Source organism: Cnephaeus nilssonii (assembly GCF_951640355.1).
Source record: "Cnephaeus nilssonii genome assembly, chromosome: 5".
Taxonomy (NCBI): domain Eukaryota; kingdom Metazoa; phylum Chordata; class Mammalia; order Chiroptera; family Vespertilionidae; genus Cnephaeus; species Cnephaeus nilssonii.
Window position 1 is genome coordinate 36,610,161 of NC_137076.1, and position 16,143 is coordinate 36,626,303.

Here is a 16,143-nt window from a genome sequence, read left to right on the forward strand (position 1 = left end):
CAAGGTATATGCCCTTGACCGGAATCGAACCTGAGACCCTTGAGTCCCCAGGCCCATGCTCTGTCCACTTAGCCAAACCGGTTAGGGTGGTTGTGGGTCTTTAAAGCACAAATATAATAAAATGAATATAAAAAGAAGTCTAGGAAGACACCGCTTGAGTGGTGATGTCAGGAAAAACAGTGGACTTCTATAAATTCTGTCCTCCATAAAAGCAGTAAGAAAACTTTCCAAAAATGTGACAACCAACTTTTTTAGAGCTCTGGCAATTAATCAGAGACTTGCAAAAATCCATGAAATAGTTTAATCAAGAAAAACATCTGAATCTTGGTCAGGACAGTGGGAGTTGTTGCATTATAACTTGCCTTATGCTTGTCCCCGCTTCTCAGGCTTCAAGGGAGAATTGTAAACCAATAGCCAACAATCTCTATAAAAAAGCTATGAGAGGGGGCAGAATGAAGTTTGAACTCCTTTAAAGCCTCATTCTTGAAGGATTATTATTTCTGGAAGACCCCACTTTGTACAACTGCTTTTAATTTAGAGAGTAACCAGTGTGAAAAGTTTTTCCTGGGAATGTTTGTCAAAAACATTTAAAGAGGCAGCTTTTTTTTTTTTAGTTTATGGTTATTGGAGGGTATTAGTGGAGGCAAACAACAGACTAATTAAAAAGCTTAAGAAAAAGAGCCATGGAATAATATGTCCTTAGAGGTTTGGAAAAGTTCCACATATTCCTGGGTATCTACAGGGTCACACACATGTGAGCATGCCGAGTGTCATAGGCTAAATTTCCAAAGTTTGTATGTTGAAGTCCTAACCTCCAATATCTCAGAATGTGACTTTTTTGGGGGAGATAATTAAGGTGAAATGAGATCATATGGGTGATTTTTTCCCCTCAATAAAGGCAAGAATTTTATTGCACAGATGAATTTTTGTATTTTCTTATGCTTGAATCATTAAGGATACTTTTAGCTAACAAATGCAATCAGAAATCAAATACTTGGGTACATGCAAAGTTTGAAAGCCTAATAATTTGTTGTTGTTTCCAGACTCAACAGAAAATAATATTACCTCTGACCCTTGGGCTAAAAACTTATGAAACCTTATAAATACTAACTGTAAACCTAAAATACCTACCTGTCATTATGATCACATTCATTGTATAGTATGTAAAGCTTTCCTTTTTGTTTTCAGAAGTATTTTTGCTTAGCATATTAATTTTATATTTGTAGGTAACAATTGTTAGGAAGATTTTTTTTTTTTTGGTAAAATCTATAGTGGTTTTTTTTCTTCTTATTTTTAGTTTGGTTGCAACAAAGGAAACAGATAGTGCAAGATCTAGAAGTGCTCCAATGTCACCTTCTGACTTCCTGGATAAATTAATGGGGAGGACATCAGGGTATGATGCAAGAATCAGACCCAACTTTAAAGGTAATTGTTCTGCTTTCTACTATATAGTAAATGTGTTTCATTTATTTAAAAATTTTTTAAATATTTTTTTTTTTATTGATTTCAGAGAAGAAGGGAGAGAGAGAGATAGAAACATCGATGATGAGAGAGAATCGTTGATCGGCACACTCCTTACTGAGGATCCAGCCCTCAACACGGGCATATGCCCTGACCGGAATTGAACCAGTGACCTCTTAGTTCCTGGGACGATGCTCAACCGCTAAGCCACACCTGGCTGGGCATGAAATGTATTTTAAATGTGATTAAACAAGATACATTTAAAAATTGATTCCACCAAAAATTCTGAAAACATAAAATATTCTCACTAACTACAATGGAATAGTCTCACTAACTGGAATAGAAGCTTCCTTGGAGCTGACGATAAACCTCCCGTATTTTAAATCTTCCACAGCAGGATTTTCTATATTGGGGAGAATCGTATCGTTGTTGAATTTATGTACTGGGGAAGGGTCTGGATAACTAAAGCCACTGATAACATTTAAAAAATTATTCTACCTACCAGATGTTTTACCTAAATTTATAGGAAAGAATTTTAAGGGGTATCATATGCAAATAAAAATGAGAAATTTCAGCATTATGAGGATATTTTACAAAAGCAGTATCCTCCTTTGCAAATTTGTCTTTAATAATATTACTGCTTATGCTGGCATTGTGTCATTCTCCAAAACAATTCTCTCTCTCTTTCCAAAAACAATCTGATTTCTTCTATCATCTCTCTCAAACACTCTCCCACTCATACCCTTCGCTCTTATTTGTTTCCTCTAGATTTAAGGAGAATTTTTTAGATTTGTCTTCTAAATCACTCTTGGACATGACATAGTGTCCTCTGTATTCTTTGGGAACATTTAGGAGCATTTTAATTCTGTTATTGTATTATGGTCTCTTCACAGTCCTCTTTATCCTAAACCATTTCCTTAAATGTGAAGTCATAGAGGTGGTGTCACAGGTTGCTAGGCAGATACTATTTTGTATGCTTAGTTGTTTGTTTTATTTATGAAAGTAGTGAAAACCATGTACCTGAACTTGACAAACATTAAATTGTCTAAAGATATTAGTGATGAAAAGCAGCAACTCCTTGCCTCGACAATCCTTATGAACAGATCTACTTCTTTGAAGTAAACACTCCAAAAGTAAAATTGGTTGATTTCTGGTGCAATATGTTTGATTGCTTTCTGGGAGTTTTACAAACAAGGCATTATGAGATGCCTTTGCACTAACTAGACTTGCTAATTTAATGTCTTACATTCCACCTTTTCTGTTCCCCCTTTCTGCACAATCATCTCTTTTCTTCCTGCAGGGACAATTATGCTAATTCATCTTAGCTCTCTTTAAGCCCCTAGTTTTATTATAGAGCATTTAAGAAAAACACTGTATAGTTCAAGGAAGGATTGAGTTGATGTGCCTGGGTGCTAACACAGGTTTAGTCTCTTTCACTCTCACTCACTCTCTCTCTCTTACCTCTCTTCTCTCTCTCTTTCTCTCTCTCTCTCTCTCTCTCTCTCTCTCTCTCTCTCTCTCTGTGTGTGTGTGTGTGTGTGTGTGTGTGTGTCTAGGGAGGGGGTTTTCTGCTACTTCTCTCTCTGGAAAGGAAAATCTGACAGAGACATCATTGCCCTGGCCAGTGCGCTGCTCTCAGTGAGTGCTGAGTGCTGATGAGTCTTTGGTCTGAGCTCCTCCAGATGCCAAAACAGAGAAGGCTTTACTTTTGAGTATTGTCATGGAGCCTGTTTTCCCCAATCAAAAAAGTTACTTACCCTCCTTTTTTATAACTTCTTACAAACAGAAGATGACTAAGTTCTGAGGATCTAATGCACAGCACTGTGACTACAGTTAATAACACTGCATTATATACTTGCAAGTTGCTAAAAGAGGAGATTAAATGTTCTCACTACAAAAAAAAAAAAGAGGAAGTAATTATGTGCTGTGATGGAACTGTTTGCTAATGCTACGATGTAATCATACTGTGATATGAAAGTGAATCAAATCAACACATTGTGTACCTTAAAGTTGCACAATGTTATATGTCAATTATCTATATATATATAAAAGCCTAAGCGAACATTACGACCAAACCACTGGAACGACCGGTCGACCAGTCACTATGATGTGCACTGACCACCAGGGGGCAGATGCTCAACACAGGAGCAGCCCACTGGTCGTCAGTACACTCCCATAGCCAAACTCCCTTGGCTGACCAACCTCCTGTGGTCCCTTCCCCCGGCCAGCCGTGATCGGCCCCAATCAGAACTGGGCAAGATGGCCCTGATTGGCCCAATCATCGGCCAGGCTGAGGGACCCCACCCGTGCATGAATTCGTGCACCAGGCCTCTAGTATCTCAATAAAGTTAGAAAAAGAAGACAAAAAGTGAGCACTCATTAACATAACTATACTATTCCCAATTACCTTAATAAACTATGTTTGCAAAACTAAAACCAAAAAGTTATTTCCATTCCTTCAAAAATGCTATAGGGCTAAACCTTAGGCCTACCCCTGCCCTACAGGAATATGGATGGGAGTAGGGGAGCTTGCTGACACAGGTGCCTGTGATTTCTCCCTACAGGCCCTTCCACCTCCTCACCTCCTTTCCTATAGATGACCTTAAGCTTTGTGCCTCCCTGGGTCATACTTTTTATTATTAAATTTATTGGTGTGATAGTGGTTAATAAAATTATATAGGTTTCAAGTATACAATTCTATGATACATTATCTGTATATTGCATTGTGTGCCCACCACCTGAAGTCAGTCTTCTTCTGTCACCATATACTTGTCCCCTTTACCCTTTACTACTCCCCTCCCCCTTCCCTTTGGTAACCACTGTACTACTGTCTGTGTCTATGAGTCTCTGTTTGTTGATTTGCCTTGTTTGTTCACTTGTTGCTTTCAGTCATAAACCCACATATAAGTGAAATCATGTTTCTTGACTTTTTCTGTCTGCCTATTTCCACCTAAAACAATTTGAAAATATTTATTCACAAAGGTATGCACCTCTATGTTCACTGCAGCATTATTAATAGAAGCAACCTAAGTGCTTGTCAATATATCAGATAGAGGAGATGTGGCACATACAGCCATAAGAAAAGATGAAATACTGCCATTTGTGACAACATGAATGGATGTTGAGAATATCATGCTAAAAAAAAAAAATCAAGATCCCTGGGTCATTCTTAGCACATTAGCTCCCTTCTCCATGTAGTCCTAATCTACATTTATTTTAGGCTTTGCTCTGTTTTCTTCTTCCTTTTATATTTTGTCATTAAGCTGAAGATGAATTTCCTCCCATTCTCTTTGGTACGAGATGTTTGTTTCATTTTTATTTGGTAATAAAATTTTTTATGTCTTCAGAGAAAAAGAAAACTGTTTAATCACTCTCTTGAAATAGAAGCGTCCAGGAGTCATTTGGTATTAGAAGTCTATAAAAGTACATCTATAGATGATAAAATGTTATTTCACTAGACTACTTTACCAGCTTTTTTTGGATTTTACTTCTTTCCTTTGGCCCTCTTGTTTGGGCCCTCAGTTGATCTTTGATAACCCTTGAGTCTAATTTGGATCCAGGCAGAAAGTACTCAGCCGGCAATTACCTGATTATGTCTTCCTTCAAACACTGACTGCATTTTTTTCATTCTATCTCCAATGGCCTTTATCTAGAAATAATATTGTTTGCCTTCTAGTGTCTTTGTGGTTTATGTCTTTTCATCTGTAATAGTTCTCTATATTAATCCCTTTCTCCCACATCACAAATTCTGTTTTTCAACAGTCATTTCTGCTACAACGCATTCTATCCACAGAATGGCATGTATACCAGTACTCATTTCCTGCCTGTATTTTTTTTCAGTGAAAGTGTTAGCATTTTAACTATTTATATCTACACAGACACGGTTATTCTTGAATACAATTCACAATTATTTTTAAGGGCATGTCTTCTACTTGCATTTTTACATAATATATGGTCCTTTCACCAAGAAGAATCTCTTTAGTAATAAGCCTTTCTAAAATTGTAGATGTTCACCTGGAATATTCACAGATTTAGATCCTGCTTTCTATATTTTTAGGATTTCTTTGATTTTATTTTTTAATGTATACTTTCTGTAGTAGTTATGTGGTTTGTTTGTGGGGTTTTTTTTTCACTTCTAAACACTCTCAAACTAACAGAAGATTTGCAAGTATAGCACTTAGCTATTTCCCCCCAAACTCCTTGAAAGTAAGTTGTTGACCTGGTGCCCCAATACTTGGGTGAATCATATGAATGAGAACATTCTTCTAAATAACCACCATCTAACCACTGAAACAAGCAAATTAACATGGATGTATTGTTACCACCTAATTTGTGGACCCCACTCAAATTTTATCAATTCTTTGAATAATGGCTTCATTGCTAATTGGTCAGATTTAGAATAAATCTTGCATTTTATTCATCATTTATCACATTGTCTCCTTTAATCTGAACCAGAAGATTATTCTTTCTATGACTGTCATGATCTAGGCACTTAAAAAATTATCCCTTTACTTAACAGAATGGACCTCAGTTTGCATTAGTCTAATGTTTCCTCATGATTCGGTTTAGGTAATACATCTTGTCAGATATATCACAGAAAAGATGCTATGTTCTTATCAGATGGTGGACCATCTTAATTTTTACTATAACTGGTGGTATTTACTTAGATTAATTGGTTAGGTTGATGCTTGCCAGGATATATCTTTATACATATACATATATGCATAAATACACACATATATATACACATAAACACATATATGCACATTCATATATGTTAATTTACATCTAAATAATTACTTCTTAATTTTTTAAATATATTTTTATTGATTTCAGAGAGGAAAGGAGAGGGAGAGAGAGATAGAAACATCAATGTTGAGAATCATTGATCGGCTGCCTCCTGCACACCCCCTACTGGGGACTGAGCCCACAACCCAGGCATGTGCCCTTGGCCAGAATTGAACCTGGGACCCTTCAGTCTGCAGACCGACTCTCTATCCACAGAACCAAACCAGATAGGATACTTCCCTATCTACTGAAAACCATAAATTCACATTGATATTTCCAATCCTATGGGTCTATTGTAGTTTCTGAGTTTCCATATTTTAACTTCCTCATCTGATAGTAAGAAACCTGGCTCCAATTCTCCTTCATATAATCCTGATATTGATCAATATGTAATGAATCTCTCTTGTCTGCTGCCACTTCCTCTCCTACACAAGTGCCCTAGGGTCCTGTTCAGTCTGACTCTCCAGGCCTGGGTATCCCAATGTGGACACTGTCTTTACTCTTCTCTGGTTCTAATTACCCACACCAGGCTGTATCACTATGGCAACATTCTTCTCACTCACTCTGGCTCCATCATCCCATGCTATGTATTCCTTCTCCAAGGATGTCCTTCTCATCCTGTGTAGGTTATCACACTCCAGCAGCCAACCCCAGCATGGGAGCCTCATTTACACTGCTCGACTGGGCTTTAGGACTGGAAAGGGGATGAGGAAGGGGAAAAAATGACCTGAATCCTATTTTTCTCCCATAACTTTTAAACCTTTTTCAAGTATCTAACAAGTAGTTTATAATTTGTATTTAAAGTAATGAAATACGCGTTTGTTAATTAAAAAGTACAATGTCTCTCTTTGTGACATGACTACATAAAATATATACATATTCAAAATAAAAACAACTCATTAAACATAATATTTGAGAGTTCATCTTTTAATTGCATTCTTTGTCTTTAAAAAGGGTGAGGCTTTAATACAACATTATGTAAAAAATTACTTAGAGTCATTTTAATAAACACTTGGGCTCTTGTTTTTCCCTTGGTTTCCTCTAGGTCTGCCCAGTGAACAATTTCCCCAATGTGAATAGAAATAATGTAATTGTCCAGGCTTTGCATTGGACTTTGCCATTTTGCCTTTATCCACCTCTGAACTTAAAAGCCATGTTCTATTTCTTTAAGAAACATCTAAAAGAAAACATACTGCTAAAAACATCTGCAACTAGTGTTATTTGCTTTTCAGGCCAACGATGGCTAATGTAATGAACAATTTAAAAGCACAATTTGCCATATGGATGGTATAGCAGTTATTTGCTCTGTTGCTAAACATAGCAGTGTGTTAGATGAATATAACAGCTTTCGCACTGGCATGGAGAAGAAGCAGATTGGCCAAGGACTGCTGAAACAGGTGCTCTCTGTAGTGGTAACAGAAGATTTACAGTCTTCTCAGACTTTCATTCTCTACATAATATTTGAGTTATACATATAAATAGTTAGGGTAGAAAGACTGCCCCATCATTGCTGCCCTAAACTGACACAGACCAGAGCTTCCAGTGTAGAATATAGTGCTTTATAAACATGATAGTACTACATCCATTTCATTCCCTATAATACCTCTCCACTGTCACCGTTCTTGATAACAGCCATTCCATTTCCAATCTGTACTATTACAATGAATTCCTAACTATTGTCTCTGTTTCTAAGCTTTTGCTATCCATTCAACCATTCGCCATGTTGTCTTGGTTCACCACACTCTCATGATCAAGAATCTGTAATGGCTCCCTCATGTACATTAAGAAAACATCAAATACCTTGGTGTAACATTGAAAAGGTCCCATGACCTGGGTCAAAGCTATTTTAAGAACAAAGGTTTTTATTTCCAAACTAGTGGCCTGGTGCATGAATTCATGCATGGGGGGGGGGTGTCCCTCAGCCCAGCCTGAACCCTCTCCAATTGGGGACCCCCGGTGGGATTGGGCCTAAACCGGCAGTTGGACATCCCTCTCGCAATCTGGGACCATTAGCTTCTAACTGCTCACCTGCCTGCCTGCCTGAATGCCCCTAACTGCTTCTGCCTGCCTGCCTGATTGTCCCTAACTTCTCTGTCTGCCTTCCTGATTGCCCCTAACCTCTCTGCCTGCCTGCCTAATCACCCCAAACTGCCTCTGCCTGCCTGATCACCCCTAACTGCCCTCCCCTGCTGGTCTGATCTTGCCCCCAATTGCCCTCCAATGCAGGCCTGATTGCCCCTAACCCCCTGGCAGCCTGATCTTGCCCCCAACTGCCTCTGCCTCGGCCCCTACCACCATGGCTTTGTCCAGAAGGAAGTTGGACGTCTGGAAGATGGCCAGTTGACCCTGTCTAATTAGCATATTACCCTTTTATTAGTATAGGTAGATTATATAGGATAGGATTGCTTAAATTGGGGGGGGGGGAAGCATTTTTCAGCAGGAGGAGATGCTCTTGGCAGACAAAAAATACCTAATCCCTATATCTGGACTGATAGCCAGCCGTATACACTATACTGCCAAACCAGTCATTAAAAAATTGAACCACTTTCTTACACCTTACACCAAACAGCTGTTGCCCTTAAAACCCCTCTTCAGCCCCCACCTTAGGTACTGCCTTCACAGTTCATCCATATTTGGTTCTGATTGGTCAGTTTCTATGCCAGTAAGCATCTCTGGGCCTATCTCCGGGCCTGATCAGAGAGGCCGGGCTGATCAGCTGCCTCTCCAGGCTGCTGGCCAGCAGGCTGAACTGCTGACCTCTGAGAGAAAGAGAGAGAGAGAGAGAGAGAGAGAGAGAGAGAGAGAGAGAGAGAAAGAGAGAGAGAGAGAGAGAGAGAGAGAGAGAGGCAAGGGCTGATCAGCAGCTGCCATAGAGGCTGCAGATCAGACCCTGCTTCTCTCTCTGGCCCTTGCCAGCAGCTGCGCCTCTCTCTCTCTGGGCCTCACCAGCAACAAGCCCTAGTCCATATGCCTCAGTGGATAGAGGGTCAGCCCTCAGACTGAAGGGTCCCAGGTTAATTTCTGGTCAAGGGCAAGTACCTTGGTTGCAGACTCAATCTACCCCTGGTCCCAGTCAGGGCATGTGCAGGAGGCAACCAATAGTTTCTTATTGATGTTCCTCTCTCTTTGTCTCTCCCCCTCCCTTCCACTCTCTCTAAAAATCAGTGGAAAACTATCTTCGGGTGAGAATTAATAATAACAACAAAAAAGCAACGAAAACACTGGCAAAACTGTCATAATTAACCTTTAGAACTCTAAAAATTAACCAATAGCCTGCAACACTATGAGGATGCTAATGAAAGAAAAACTGATGAGTTTCTCCTAAGGACAAAGGGCATTTAAATATGGCCCCGCTCCCCAGTAGCCTTGAAAACCAGCCACATCTCCACCATAGAAGCTGTGAAATCCAGCAGCCTAGCAGCTCTTAGAGGGCAGACCGGATTTGGAACTCCACAGGAAGTCCATCCCCAGAACTATGTTCGTGTTGGACCTGTCTTGCTCTTCCTCAAGAGTCCCATTCAGAGGGCTTGTCGTTATTTTATTTTACCGGGGAACTCTCTCAGTGGGAAAATTCTATCACCAGAGCACTTGTGGAAAACGATCATAGGAAATCACCAGTTGGGCAAACAAGAGCCTGAACAAAAATTTTAGAAGATTTTGGGAATGAGATGCCCATAGGCAGCCTTGAAAAGTTCTGATATGTTCTTGTGGATCTAGAGGTTACACACATGTGTAGGGCTGGATGTGTTTCCAGAAAAGTTCTGAGAGGACCCCAGTCTCTCACCTCTGGCTGCCCTGAGATCCTGTGCAAGCAGGAAGTGAAGGGTAAAGCATGAACATCAAAGACATGCCTCCAAACAAACACAAAGTCCCTTGGCAAAGGGTGGGAGACTTACTAGTATTCATTGAGGAAATCTCTGATGAATCATTTGTTGACCAGTAAACTCTCGGAGCAGTAAACTCATTGGCTGCACATTCTAGGGGAATACAGACTTTACAGTATTAGTCTAGGTAAGTCATTAAACAAGAAACAACAATAAGAAACACCAGCCCTGGCTGGTGTGGCTCAGTTGGTTGGGTGTCCTCCATTCATGGAAAGGTTGCTAGTTCGATTCTGGTCAGGGCACAGCCCCCGGTAGGGTGCCTTCAGAAGGCAACTGATTAATGTTTTGATGTTTTGCTTTCACATTGATGTTTCTCTCCCTCCCTCTCTCTCTAAAAATCAATTTGAAAAATATTTTATAAAAAAATAAAAGAAACACCAGCAATGACAAAACACTGTGGGGTGGAAGCAGAAGGTCTGGTTTCCAGAACTGACACATATTTTCTAAAGTACCCACATTTTTTTTTTAAAAAAAAATGTATGTGACAAGTCCTTTGGTTGATCTCTTATCCCCTTACCTCCACCCCCCCTAACCTCCCCCCCCCCCCGCCTTCCCTCATAGGATGCTTCTATGACTCTGGTTCTATTTTTGTTAATCAGTTTATGTTGTTTATTATAATCCACAAATGAGTGAGATCATGTGATATTTAGCATGCATATGAGCATAACCAACGGACACAGATGGGGGAGGGGGGAGGGGGGCAGCCGGGGAGAGGTCAATGGGGGAAAAGGAGACTTATGTAATACTTTAAACAATAAAGAATTTAAATAAAAAAGTATGTGACATGCAAAGAAACAGGAAAATATGGTCCATATATGTGGGAAAACATCAATAGAAACTCCTCTTTAGAGGCTCAGATGTTGAACTTACTAAATCTACTTACTAAATATACAGAGCCATTAGAGATATCTACAGCATGGAAACAGACCAAAAGAGGTTAACAACTGACCAGCATCAGTGTTCAAGGGAGAGCAGGAACTGTGATTTGCGATCCAGATTATTTCACAGAATGATTGCCTTCAATCTTAAGCATCTGTGTGTACACATATATTAAAAATATTCCTTTAAAAACTATTTATGAGAAGCATGAAATTATTTGAAAATATTTTGGATAAGTACCTAAATAGTCCTTATGTTGTAATCTCTTTTTTTCAGGTCCTCCAGTTAATGTCACATGCAACATATTCATAAACAGCTTTGGCTCTATTGCTGAGACAACCATGGTAGGCATGTTTCCTTTGTAACAACTTTCATACCAAAGTAAATGATAGTCACATTAATGGCAATTTTTCTACTAATGTTATTTAATTTAAAGCCAAAATTAATATAATGATATTTTAAAGGATAAAATTAATGGTGTAATTAAATTGTAATCAACTGTAAGTAAAAATGTTTCATTTAGAGATGGTATAGTGTAGAATAAATGTAAGTGAAAACAAGATTGGTTTTTCACACTTCAGGAATTAAATACCAAATCTCAAAATAAAAATAAAATTCTATCATGTGACTTATTTATTCCTTTCCAATGCTTTTTAATAACCAGTTATAAGCATAGGAGTAAACAATTTCATATTTAATTATTTTATATACTTATAAATGTGTTCATAATATTGTTTTAAGTATTCTATTTGATTACTTTTTCAAATAAGTATAGCATTAACTCAAACATCATAAATATTTTGCAAACTATAGTGTATGCTTTAATTTAACTAAACTCACTGAATAGAGACTTCATTACCATGTAATTGAGAACATTTTACATAATTATTAAAGTAAAAACTATATCATTATAGAACAGATTTATTCTGTTTAGAATTTTATAACTTTTTTTAGAGATCATGTATCTCTTCTTTGCCTTGTAGCTTTTACTGTGCACTTTAGCTAAAATAAAATGCAGACATAGGCACATGAATCACTGAATAGCTATAAAAGTGTCTAGCAGGCAACTTTTTAAAATTGAAAGTATGTATGGTGGTTCTTAAATTACCTAGAATTATACTCCATTTCTAAATTTAACAAGTGTAATTTGCATTAATTTTCAAAGTTGATTTTAGCGAAAATAGGATATGAAATACTTCAAGATTTATTAGCTTCCAAAACCATTAAGTAGAGAATTATGTTCATTTTCTATATCTCAGAATGATTTGATAGCGAATTTCTAAGGAAAAGTAATCTAATGTGCAAATTATTTTGTGGGGGAGTGTGTTGTGTGTGTGTGTGTGTGTGTGTGTGTGTGTGTGTGCATAGAGGATCTCTCTCAACAGGAAGAGACTATTCAGACACCATCTAAACAAATGGTCTTTTCATCATGTATGTAATATATAGCCATTTAGCAGCATCTCTGTGGTTCTATTCAAACATTATAAGCATCAGTGGGAAAAAAACTGACTTCACATATTTGGGCATTATATAGAATTATTTTAACTATAGTATATAATTAACATTAATGTGAGTGTCTATGTTTGTGCAAACACAAAGACCATGCATGTATTTGCTTGTATAAGCAACATGTAGTTCTGGTGCAATTCTGACCCTAAAGTGACTATAGTTCTGTTTCAGACCTTGACATATTCTGGATTCTGGTTGAATAGCTGGCCAATTTATATCCTGCAATTGTACATAACCACCCCAAATCATAGTAAAGATAAAGGAATCTCTGCTGGCTTTTTTTTTTTCTATATAGACTCTCCAAATTGTATTTCTAGCCCTGGCAACTTTCTCATTTTAATTGCTATTATATACAGTGTACAATCCTGAAAACCTGGAAAATATGTTTATGCTTTCTCTTTTGCAAGATCGTTTCCACAAAATACTTTTGACGGCAACAGTCAGAAAGGTTTACAGCCTTACTTATCCTTGTGGGGTGGAGGAAGGGACTTGGAAACAAGAGAAGACATAGTCAGATTTCCTTATTAAAATCTGAAAGATTGTCAGATTCATGAAGGCCTCTGCTCTTTAGGACATATACATCAGTCTTCCACTAAATGGTTATAACCACTAAGTGATTATAACAGACAATCTATAGATGACTACACCAGCTAAATTTCTTACCTTTAATCATTTTAGACAGATTTCCTTTATAGAACAGTATCATACATAAAGCTTGATACTGTTCTATACACTCTCACAGTGACTCAGTTTTATTTCTTCCCTTCTCTAGTGTAGAAATTCTCTCCAGTCTTACATATTCCATCATAATGGATTTCCTTTGAAATAATTTTTAGACTCTATTACTCTCCTTTTCAGAGTCACAAACAGCATCAATGAACATTAATCAAACACTGCAGAGGTTAATTATCTATAATAATAAAAGCATAATATGCTAATTAGACTGGACATCCTTCCAGACATCCTTCCGACGACCTTCAGGATGAAGCTGGGGCTGCGAGGAGAGCCCGGGTCCTGGGTGCCTGCTGGCAGCCGGAGGGAGGGAAGCCCAAGTTCTGGGTGCCAGAGGAAAGTCGATGCCCGCAGCCGGGGGAAGGCCTGCTCTTGCACGAATTTCATACATCGGGCCTCTAGTTATAAAATAAACTAAAAATTATAGAAATAAGATGTCCATCTTGGTATCTTTCTTTTTAGTCTTCCAAACTGTTAAACATGTGACATGACTACTATTCTCATAACCAGATTCAATCTTTGTAAAACATTTTAATAGTATCAGGTAGATTAGCTATAATATGGTGTCCCTCTTTATAGGAATAGAGAAAATTTGAACTTGTTATTTTATTTCTATCTTAAGAATCATAAAATATTTCGCTACCACTTGATCAAAACAATGTAATTTAATCATAGTTCCCACCATCACAGCTCTGCAAACTAAGTTTTATTTGCCATAATATTGCTTAATTTTTATAAAAGCACCAAAATATTTTTAAACATGCTCATTTCTTATGCAAATGTCTTTACTTTTTATAATACAAATAAATTAATTCATTTAAGATAACATATTAAAATTAAGAGGACAGAATTTCAAATTACCTATAATCATTAATGAATACCTTTATATATGAGAACTTATATCTCAAATAAAACTAAATAATTCTCCCAATTTACATATATTTGCATAACAACATTCTTAAGTGTTTTTAATGTCTTTACTGACCAAATATATTAAACTTTCCTCTGATGATCTAGTCTCTATTATATTTCTCCCCATTTTAAAATCCAGCTTTAGTCCCATTTGAGGTAATTATTTGATTCTTGAGAAAGTTTCTCTAGTAGATATTTTTTATTCTAGCCATTTTCTAAAAACTAAGTAATTTTAAAAATTAAGAAATTCAAATTCGAACATATTTTGTATCTTTTTGCACCAAATCTTTCAAATATTTATGTGCTTTTTTTAATAGTATAAACTCAAATTTCTTAACTGTTAAACTCATCCTTTCCCAACGTTTCTCTAACTTATTATAGTGCCAAGCATTCTCACTTGAGTACAGTTTTATTATTCTCGACATATGGTCATCAAATTTTTCTATAAATATTATGGAAATTCTAGACTTCCCTATTTCTCTCACATTTGAGTTGTATGTCATTATATATAATGTGATTCTCTAAGGCCTTGCTTAGCCTCCATTATTCCAAGTTTACATTCTTCTTAAGCAGACAATGATTTGACAACTATTGGAAACCATAGTTTAAAAAAATTAAATAAAGCTGGTATACCATCATTGGGGTCATTCTCTTTTCTGTTCTGCAACATGGCCTTGATGACAGAGGCGTGTCTATTTTATCTTTTAAACCGGAAGAGACCAAAAGAACTCAGGAGTGTTTTCATTGCTTCTATGAAGTGAAGCTTAAGATCTCCACATAAAATGACACTTACTAGTAAGTGAAACACACTCCTGCAAACCTGTGATGAGTTGTGGATAAGGCTTATATGCCAGGATGAAAACATTTGTAAGTTGCATTTTTTTAAAAAAAACAAACTCATATATGTGTATGTAGTAGTTTGGGTGTGTATACTGTATATAGCAGTATTTAAAAATGGATAAATTGGCTGAATCTTCTATCTTCAGAAAACAGATGGCTCTCCATCTTGTTACAAATAAGAGTTAGAGAATTGCTCTGCTATGTGCCTTAAGTCAATATTTACTCATTGCACCGCTACTTTTCACCAGTTCCCTTAGAATAAAGTACTTTTCTAAAATAGAAACAAAATATTCCCTTAGAATAAAGTACTTTTCTAAAATAGAAACATCAAATAATGTCTTATTTTTAAACTCTTTGGTATAAGAGTTTTTTAGGTGCCTGTGTAGAGCAATGTATGGTGGGGTTGGGTGAGAGTATCTGAGGGTCTGTTTGAGCTCATAGAATTGTTCAAACTCTACAATGTTTCAATTCTCCACACAAATGATAGGTGCATATATGATGATGACAAGCTTTTTTAAATGCTACTTTATTTGGTTGTGTTAGGATAACATTTAACTCCTTGTACTGATTTATCAAATAGACTCCACTGACATTCTATAATTTTAATCCAATTCACCTTTAAGTTCTATCTTTAAAAAAATACTTTGTTTAAATCCATGGGCATTTATTTAACTTGTTTTGTGTGTAATTACAGGCTCCATAGGGCAGCAATCCACGCTGATATGTTCATCACTAAACATTAACAACTAGGAGAATTCTCAGAACAAAGTTGCTCTTAAGTATAGTATATTGTGGAATACACAAACACACACATACATATTCTGGCTAACAAAGAGTATTTTTCCAAAAAGAGAACTCTGCTATTGTGTCCTCGACACAAGTGGATAAACTCTGTTTTTCCTACTTTGTCATATGGTCTGTTTTTGCAGTTCTGAGTCCTGGTCACTGTCTTAAATTGGTGCTACAGTCTCTAAAATATAAGCTAAGTATCTAATTGTACAATCTTATTAGTATTGCTAATATTACCCAGATCAGTGGTCGGCAAACTGCGGCTCGCGAGCCACATGCAGCTCTTTGGCCCCTTGAGTTTTTAGCAAAGGCCAGCTTAGGAGTGCCCTAATTAAGTTAATAACAATGT

At 37.1% G+C, this 16,143-nt stretch overlaps 1 protein-coding gene across 2 annotated transcripts in view; it reads left to right on the forward strand.

Moving 5' to 3' along the window:
* Positions 1 to 16,143, forward strand: part of GLRA3 (glycine receptor alpha 3) — a gene marked incomplete at both ends in the record, with an annotated part of 130,059 nt that overhangs the window by 28,668 nt on the left and 85,248 nt on the right. For both annotated transcript variants that reach the window (XM_079773365.1, XM_079773364.1), the window contains 2 exons: positions 1,298 to 1,425; positions 11,289 to 11,356. In XM_079773365.1, coding sequence (XP_079629491.1) covers positions 1,298 to 1,425; positions 11,289 to 11,356 — 196 coding nt within the window. The remainder of the gene's footprint in view (positions 1 to 1,297; positions 1,426 to 11,288; positions 11,357 to 16,143) is intronic.